We start from the raw sequence: 9,429 nt of genomic DNA on the forward strand, positions 1-9,429 counted from the left end.
TTATGTCCTGCTGGAGTGTGACATGATTTGTTTGTGTACAAACTAATACGCTATCAGAATTTTATATATTTATACTTCTCATTAAAGCACAATTAAATCACTCTATTTAGGAGGCACAATGTATATGGATAGTATTTATTTTTTTCAATAACGAGCTGGAATGAAAACAAGCAAAAATGAAAGAAAAGAAACAACTTTCTACTTCTTACCTTTTTCAAAAAAGTAAGAAGTAGAAAGTACAGATAATTATGTGAAAATGTAAGAAGTAGAAGTAAAAAGTAGGCTGAAGAATAATTACTCAAGTAAAGTACAGATACCCAAAAATTCAACTTAAGTACAGTAACAAAGTATATGTACTTGGTTACTTTACAACTCTGTATTTACCTTTCATTTTCTCTGTCTCTAGCTCAATCTTGTTTTTCTCATGATCACGCTACATAAGATGATCCGCAATTCTTCAGCACTCAAGCCTGACTCCAGTCGCCTGGATAACATAAAGTGAGTTTAAATTATTGATCAACAACACAGCTCTTTTTGTTTTTACATTTCGAATATACCTCAATAGCAGATCGGTTTCATATGAATACCATGCATGAAGATATTTGTTAAATCTATTTTGTCTATTTCCTACAGGTCATGGGCTCTGGGAGCCATCACCCTGCTCTTCTTGCTTGGACTAACGTGGGCTTTTGGTCTTCTCTTTATCAATGAGAACACAGTAATCATGGCCTATCTGTTCACCACCTTCAATGCCTTCCAGGGAATGTTCATTTTCATCTTCCACTGTGCTCTGCAGAAGAAGGTAATAATGAAAGGATGGTCCTCGAAGAGAAACCTAATAAATATTTATTATTCAAAAAAAAGGTGGGGTTGATGAGTGAACGGTTGCTCAAGTCATCCTGATTGTGTTTACAATGACTGCATTCGGAGCTGCGAAGGTGCGATAAAAGGCTCTGTTGCTCTAGATTGTGTTCAGCCAACTGAAACTAAGTGTTTGTGTTTATAAGTGACTTTTAAAACCTGCCTACTGTGCTGGTGGTTTTATTATTATTTTATTTTTTTTACAGGTCCATAAGGAGTACAGTAAATGTCTGCGTCACTCCTACTGCTGCAGCCGCACTTCCACCAGCAGCTCCCACGGTTCCCTGAAGAACTCCGGCCTGCGTACCAACAACCGCTACTACAGCGGCAGCCAAGCTCGCCACGCAGCTGCCCACAGACAGGTGCGGACGGAACATTTGTCCTCCCAAAACAATGTCACACAGAAAAACAGAGTGGACAAAATGTGTTTTTTCTCTGACCGAATGAGAAGCAAGAGGATTTCACTTGAACTTATCAGTCCTTTTCACTGGAATGAAATGAAAAATCAATTTTCTGATTTAAATGACTCTTGATTGTATGTGACATTTCAAGAATCTAGCCCAAAAGAACAAAAGGTCTGTTATGTAAGATTCTGAGGTATAAATTGAATTTATATGCAGGGGTTTGATTGCCAATCAATACAGATGACTCACTGATTACATTACATTGGAGTGTTTTGCATCACGATTTACATCACGGCCTGTTCAGCTTTTACCTGTTCGAACAAATTCTAGTCAGATCAGACAGAATGCTTATATTCCGAGAAAAATATAAACTTTTAAGTTCCCTCACAGTGCAGGCAGATCTATGTTTACCACATTAGATGACTCATTTCTAATGATATTTTTRAATGCCTGCGTGTTTCTATAGATTCTGCCACCAAACAAGACATCCAGAAACAGTGTACATGCTGGCATATGTGCACGGGTACAGAAACATGCACAAACATTGCCCTGTGGTCCTCTCAATCAACAAACAGACTTTCCCACCACTTAACAGCATGCAACAATTGTGTCGACTACTGCAATCATGTCTTACACATCAAGCTCAAGCTCATTAGCCCTCCTCATGATAGCATAGCAAAGTTTGTGTGCCTCTTTACCCGGCGCCTGAGTCTCTTTTGTCTGACATGTTTGTCGATTGTTCTTTGCGAATTAAAGTGAGCCTCKCAGTTTTGATTACAGCTGCCCCACTGAGTTACAAAATCCACCCGCTGTGTTTTTATATTTATTTTTTTTTCTTTGTATGTGTGTGCTTCCTGCCACTCACTGTGTTCTGGTTTTTTTTCCTCCCCCATCAGAGTCGGATCCGTAGGATGTGGAACGACACGGTTCGAAAGCAGACAGAATCTTCCTTCATGGCGGGAGATATAAACAGCACCCCGACACTCAACCGAGGTGAGACTTCCTTCTGTCAGTGCTGGGTTCCACCTCCAGCAAATTATTCACGCTTAAGTGCCTGCAAACACACAACACGAGCGTAAAGGCAAAACAGCAAATCATTATACTTAAAYAGAACGTTTACAGCTAGGGAAAACATTTAAGTATATGTTAGTTTAAAGTTAAATAATAAAGCAGGTGAACTTACTGCTATTAGAACAAACATTGTGGTTCTTACCAACAAAAGCTTGAACTTAATGACATCATGCTTCAAGTCAAGCTGTTTAAAAAGGAATTTTAGCATGCAGAATAGCTAAATTCCTTGTTCACAAATTTTTGTTTTTCATCAAGATTCATTTAAACTGTTAATTTAAGCTTTGTTTAAAACCTGYTAACCTACAGGCCTAACCCTAACCCAAGTTAAATTAAGAACTGCTCTTGCACCCTTTGGAGTAAATTCACAAGCCTAGTTTCTGTATAAAACCATCAATCTGAATTTTTAACTTACCGGTAGTCATAATTTTTGTAACTGTAGCTAGTATTTAGTTATTGAAGTTAAAATATACTATAACCTTTAACATTTTTTTAAAATCCCAAAACTGCGTATCAAATAAAAGTTAACCTGGTTGGCTACACAGTTGTGGTGTCAGAATGAAGCTCAGAGCTGATTGGTCAATTCTAGTCAATCAATCCCGTTTACCATGGACAGGTGGGATGTGAGGGGCTTGCCACATGCTCTATAGATGAACTTAATTGGTCAAAAGTGGTGTCAGTTGAAAGAAGACAACCAATCAAATTGTTTGAACAGCCTATTATGCAAATTCAAAGTCTCTGCTTGGCTATAAAGAGAGTGGAAGTAACCACAAACTGGAAATGCACTGAAAGCAGCACATTATAATACAACAGAAGGTCATGCCTAGCATGCCTTAAAGGAATGCCTATTGTTTCCTACATTGCATGTCAAAGTATTAGATTAAAATCATCTTATGTTGAGAAATGACAAAGTTGTAGCTGGTTTGGATCAACTAAAAATATCACGATGCACAATGTCAATGCATTTTCAGAAGATGTCATGCTCAGAGTAGACGTTGTTGATGACTGTCAGCTGCCTTTAATTGTTAATAGGGGTGCAAAAATACATGTAACTGTATTGAATTGTTCAATACAGTGCTTGAGGTTCAATACACACTATGTATGGAACAATACAGATTTTGAAATTTTATTTTATCACCTTGTCTTCTGAAGATGCGCTGTGTTATAGGCTCAGTGGATCTGCGTTCGACTGCTCCACCTAGACTGCATTGTCGAGCTCAGATCCACTGAGAAAGTTGCTGTTTCAGCAACCTTTAATTTAAAAACTGTACTTTTGAGGTTAAACAAATGGCCATGACTATTTTCAATAAACTACAAGTTAAGAAGGGCRTGAAAATGTCTTTTTGTATCAAAAAAATATTGAACTGTGACATTAAAGTATCAAACTGAATTGTGTATCGTTGCACCCCTAATGGTTATAGGTGGTTTTAAATGACTCAGGACTGCAGAGCAGCAGGTGAMAGGCAGGCTTAAATCCAGAAAATACAAAGCCCAAACAGGTAAAACACAGCAACTATACTGATGATTTGACAGGAAACCAAGACAACACAGACTGAGAGGAGTGATTGTAGAGTGGCAACAGGTGAGAAGCTACTGACGAGCAGGTGAATCGTGTAACATAATCAGGGAAGCTGAGAGAAACACTGGCCAAGAAACTAGGAATCACTACAGCAAAACTACAAAAACCTAAAAAGAAAAAAGAACAAAACTACAAACTCGATAAAAATGAGTTTGAACGCAAAGAATCAGCTTACCAGAAACTCAACACAAATTACAAAGCAAACCCAAAAACCTGCAGCTATGACAAAAACTACATCATATTCTCCACCAAAGGTTCAAAGAGTTTCTCCAAGCAGAACGTATGGCATGAAAAACGTGTCACTGATTGTCTCAGCCTCGGCAGCTGGCGGTGTCAACGCTGCTGCAATCAGTGACACCGAGACGATCAAGGTTGGATCGGGTTCCAAATCGGTTTTTGAGGTGGGGGCGGGGGGTGTTGATCATGACACTGAGGCAGTTGCTAAATCAGCCGTCACTCTCTATGCTAATTTCATCCATTTTKTTTTTAATGAACTGATTAGCGTGTGAGCGAACAGGGGGTAATTATTCTAATTGAGGAGAGAGACGGGAGCAAGGCAGGGGGTGAGGAAAAGGTGTGCTGCGAGTGAGCTAGATAGATGAGAGGTGTCTACAGTATGTATGCCTGTGTGTATGTCTGCGTGCGGCAGGGTGGGCTGGCTTCTGGGGGGGGGGGTGCTGTCACAATAAAGCAATCACAAGACCTGGAGACGACGCTATGTGTGGATCACTTCATAGTGTGCTGTCTAACATTAACGTCTGTGCTGTGAAGCCTTCGTTTTCTGCACAACTTTGAGAAGTTTGACAGAAAGTTAAAGACAAATGCATCAATGGAGATGCATACAGAATCAACCTCTGTAATGGAGAAATAATTATATAGGCCATGTCTGGAGGAAAGTTGTGTTTCTGATTCAAGCTCCTCACCTCTTTTTAAACTACAGACTCTTTCTGACAAAGATAATCTGTCCAAAAAAAAGACACATAGCACACCCATTCTTTCCTCTTGCTCTAATTTCTCCACGCTTAGAACGAGTTTCTTTATTTTCTACAAGATATTCCCACAGGGAGGTACACATAAACAGCTAATCCCAACTAATTTGGTAATGTTTGAAAAAAACAAAGAATTCTGGCACTGAGAACTGAGAAAAAGTTGTTGGAGTCAACGCAGCGAAGCGAGCCAGAGAACGAACGCAGACGGGCTTGTGTAGAATGCCAAAAAGATGGACAGAGGAAGTGTAACAGGAGGGGAAATGACAAATAAATAGCTGTGTGTGAGCACTTTTTTTTTTACGTTTTTTTAGAATTCCCTGCTCCCTTAGTGTGTGATGAACGGTAGGCAGGGGACCTGAAGGTTGCACTTTGCCTTGGACGACTCTCTGTCATGCTGTCCTATTTTTAATTTCATGGCATTTCTGTTCGAGTTGCCTCCAGCTAAAGCCATACATGGGCATTATACAACACTCTCGGTGTGCCATTTTCTTTGAATTATATTTGTCTTGTAGTGGCATTCACATTTCACTGTGAAATTAACTGTGTTTCCATGACTGCACCCTCAGACTACGTAATGGCGTGCATTACTGTTCTCCCCACATCACACTACATTGTCAGGAACCAAAGGTAGAAAAAAAATAAAAGAAAAATGGCTGTGCTTTAAACAGTACCCGTCCCCTGCAATTGTTTTTTTTTTTCCTTTTTGCTCAAAGGTTACAATCTTCAGGCGTAAACATTGAGGGGAACACTGTGAAATGCATTCTCCCATAAAGAAATAGCACGACAAAATAACCCCATCTGAGTAAACAGTAAATATTTTTATGATTCCAGACGTTATTAGAGTCTGAATTTCAAAATGTTACAACTCTTCCACGCTTATTTTCAGTACTTATTTTGCATACATTTGATGCAAACTCGTGATCATATTTATGGTAATGTGAATGTTTTAAATGTTTGTGTTTTGCAGCAACCATGGGCAATCACCTTCTGACGAACCCGGTGTTACAGACTCGCTCTGGCACCTCTCCGTACAACACTCTGCTGGCTGAAAGCTTCACCCCGCCCTCACCTGGAGTCTTCAACTCTACAGGTTAGCTTCTTCATAAACACCTCAGTCAGTGTGGGCGGTCCTGTCATCGTGTGCGTGTGTGTGTGAGTGTGTGCAACACTAAGTCAGCTTGCTGTCTTTCTCACTGTTTCTCTGTCAGTACTTTGACATGGTCTGTGCACACTCACTGCTGTTGAGCGTTTGCATGTGTGTGTGTGTGAGAGAGAGGCTTTTCTTTGTATGTGTGTGTGTGTTTTTCTTTCCCCAGACTATGTAGCTGTCAGACGGATTCACTAGGCTGAGCAGAACAGAGCCAAACAGTGCCTTCAGCCTAACCAGCCATCTGGTCAGATCTTGAATCTTCATGAGAACAGCCACAAATTGATTAGAAGTTTAGCTACAGCTGTGACTGCCAGGTTTCTCGAGAATGGGTTTTCTGTTCACAGGAAGTAAAAATAGTTGGCCTAAAATTACGACAGCCACAGGAAGGGATCAGACATTACTGTGGCGAGGGACAGTCCATCTGGATGTAGGTCAGTCACATGTGTGCTCATAAGAACCGCAGATTTCCCACTCCCCTTTTGGATGCCTCTATCTGCAGATTTAGACAAATGTTGTTGATTGCCTCTCAACAGTACAAACATTAACAATGTTAAATGAGCTCTATGAGTCTCTTTTTTCTCTGGCTGATGGCTGAGTTTGCACCCGCAGACGATCTGGCCGTGTGTCTGAGGAGTGAAATTTAAGGCGGCGTTTCTGTTAAATATTTTAAAGCCTTTCTGTACGATACATCAAGCCTGATGGCCACAGGCCTAGAAGCCAAGTCATTTTTAGAAAAGACTGGTAAAGAGTAGGAAAAGCACTTCATTAGAATGTCTAATTACCCACACAGCCACCAAAGAAGAACGTTGATTAAAGTCAAACTGCACATTAAATTTTAAAAATGAACACACTTCCTTCTTTCTAGGCGGCTGCGGCTTTTCTTTGCTGTTGTGATAAGTTGGTAGAAACCCCACATTTTCTGTTCCGTGTGTGTGTGTGTGTGTGTGTGTGTGTGTGTGTGTGTGTGTGTGTGTGTGTGTGTGTGTGTGTGTAAGGGAATTCATAAAATAAACATTACTGTTAGTGTACAAGTTTTTGTGAATTATGTATTTGTTCAGTTCCCACTAACAGTAGTAAATGAATAGCCCACATATCAGTGGGTTAATTAGGATTTGATATGTGTGGTGTCAGCTTACAATGTGTGCTCTGTGTTTTTGTGCAACTTCCAGCTGATATCACTCAACATCAGAAAATAAAATGGGGGGGGGGGGAGGGCATATTAATTTGGTCTGCAGGCCAACTGGAGTCATTCTATATATAGTTGATAATACATTTTTTGTAAATGCGGTCTATTGTTTCAAAAATATATCGCTAAATCCATGCAAAGCCATGACAAAGGATGCATGCTTTGACTAAAACTCACCAGTCTGATTTACCAGCCTCAAAGAAATCTCTGCAACTTACATGCTCTGTGCACATTGACAGAATATAAATTGTCACACAAATTGGACTGAGCTTGCATAAATCAGTTAATGTGACACAGCTTGTGGTTAAATWTGACTGAATGTGGGGAAAAAGCTGAAAAACACTGATATTTTAAAACCATGACTTCTTCCCTTCTGAAATATTTTTATAAAAACCCATTTTGTTCATATTGTAGTATTGAGAAACTTTAACTTGCATTGTACTTTTTTTATTATTTCACTGACTCAACATGCTTTTCTTTTGGGATGTGAAGGAACCTTCCGTGACCCAAGTAAGTCTAATGAACATTTTCCTGATTTTTAGGTGATATTTAGAGTCTCACCTTATAAAATAATGTCAAACTGTCTGTGTGTTTTGGTTCCAGAGAGTACACTTTCTAAACCCCGTGACCCCTGTGGAATGGAAACCCTTCCTTTAAATGGTAACTTCAACAACAGCTACTCCATGCGCATCGGCCCRTCAGGTGGAGGTGGGGGCAGCTGTGACTTTTTAAGTGGCGAAGGTGGAGACAGCCCCCCGCCCATGTTCAAYCCTCGTAGCTCCGAAACCCTGGGAGGCGGAGGCAACCGGCGAAACCTCCCTGACGCGGCGGCCTTTGAGAAAATGATCATCTCTGAGCTCGTGCACAACAACCTGAGAGGCGGTGTTGGTGGAGGCGGTGGAGCTGATGTAGGGGACAGAGCGTACAGCAGTTTGGTCAGGGGACATCCTCACGGTGGGATCGGTCGGGGCACAACTGTCCCAGGGCCGGAGTCGTCGGTGAGCATGGACGAAGACRATGAATTTCTTAGCGACGGGCGGCAGCGAACGCCGCAGGATGTAGAGCTGCTTTATAAAGCTCTGGAGGAACCCCTCCTGTTGCAGCGTGCCCAGTCYGTACTCTACCAAAGCGATCCGGAGGAGTCTGAGAGCTACACGGCTGACCTTACAGAGAGCCTCGGCCACAGCGGCCACAGTGGTCAGAGCGGTGGTGGGCAGGGAGGCAGCAGAGCAGCGGATTCCCCAGCCCACGACTCCCTGTACACCAGCATCACCAACCTGCGAGACTCACCCTACCCTGACAGCAGCCCGGAGCCGCTGGAGGTTGTGCCCCGCTCAGCCCAGCCCCCAGAAGAGCTGTACTATAGTTCTGGGAGGCCTGCCTTGGGCTCTCGTGGGGCTCCTATGCAGACCTTCTATCAGGCCCCACCTCAAAGACCGAGTGGGGAGGGACACCAGGCTCAGGAGCCTRTCCACAGTGAGGGAGACGGACAGATGCAACTGGTCACCAGCCTGTGACTGGAGCCTGAAGCAGGAAGCTGGAGACAAATGTGATGGCCAGACTCTCCTCCCGGCCGGTCTCTCTCTCTCGTGTGTCTCCRCTTTCTGTTTGTTTGGTTGCCTTTCTTTCTCTTGACTTTTATTTAACTTCACATAYGAGCGAACAGAGTGATGTTCTGGGGGAGAGATTGCTGACTCTGCAGCCTTTATCGTCAACTCTCCCCCATCACGAGGAGATGAATGATGAGTGTTTTTTTAGGCAGAGTGTTCGTTACCTCTGTCGAACCTCAGCCATCTCTAGTTTTCAGTACCCTAAGGCCAAGTCCAGCACACTGAATGTACCATTCCACACCCCCCCCCCCTTTACCTTGAGATATTTTCAAACTTTGAATCTTGGTTGAATTTTTTTATGCAATTTCCTCTCAGACCTGCCTCCGGAGATGGGGATATTGTTTTATATTTTGTTCTCTTTTTTTTTTCTTACCATCTTTAGAATTTTTTTTTCCAAGTTATCATTTGATAGGGGTATTTAGCTGTGGAGACAGGAAATATTATACACTGTTATTACCTGAAACGTCTCACAGAGAGCTCTTCGTTGTTGCCAAAAATATCTTTTATTGAGCCAGAACAAAAACTAGAACATCCACAAGGCTAACACACACACACACACACACACACACACACACACACACA

At 41.9% G+C, this 9,429-nt stretch overlaps 1 protein-coding gene across 3 annotated transcripts in view; it reads left to right on the forward strand.

Annotated features, from left to right (window-relative positions):
* Positions 1–9,423, forward strand: part of adgrl1a (adhesion G protein-coupled receptor L1a) — a 91,676-nt gene extending 82,253 nt beyond the window's left edge. For 2 of the 3 annotated variants that reach the window (XM_014024634.1, XM_014024639.1), the window contains 7 exons: positions 407–498; positions 634–802; positions 1,068–1,223; positions 2,162–2,258; positions 5,869–5,991; positions 7,730–7,747; positions 7,841–9,423. In XM_014024634.1, coding sequence (XP_013880088.1) covers positions 407–498; positions 634–802; positions 1,068–1,223; positions 2,162–2,258; positions 5,869–5,991; positions 7,730–7,747; positions 7,841–8,754 — 1,569 coding nt within the window. In that variant the 3' untranslated portion in view covers positions 8,755–9,423. Of the gene's footprint in view, positions 1–406; positions 499–633; positions 803–1,067; positions 1,224–2,161; positions 2,259–5,868; positions 5,992–7,729; positions 7,748–7,833 lie in introns of all 3 variants that reach the window. The other variant, XM_014024646.1, reaches the window with a different exon arrangement.
* Positions 9,424–9,429: the final 6 nt, after the last annotated feature.

Source organism: Austrofundulus limnaeus, unplaced genomic scaffold (assembly GCF_001266775.1).
Source record: "Austrofundulus limnaeus strain Quisiro unplaced genomic scaffold, Austrofundulus_limnaeus-1.0 Scaffold4, whole genome shotgun sequence".
Classification (NCBI taxonomy): Eukaryota; Metazoa; Chordata; class Actinopteri; order Cyprinodontiformes; family Rivulidae; genus Austrofundulus; species Austrofundulus limnaeus.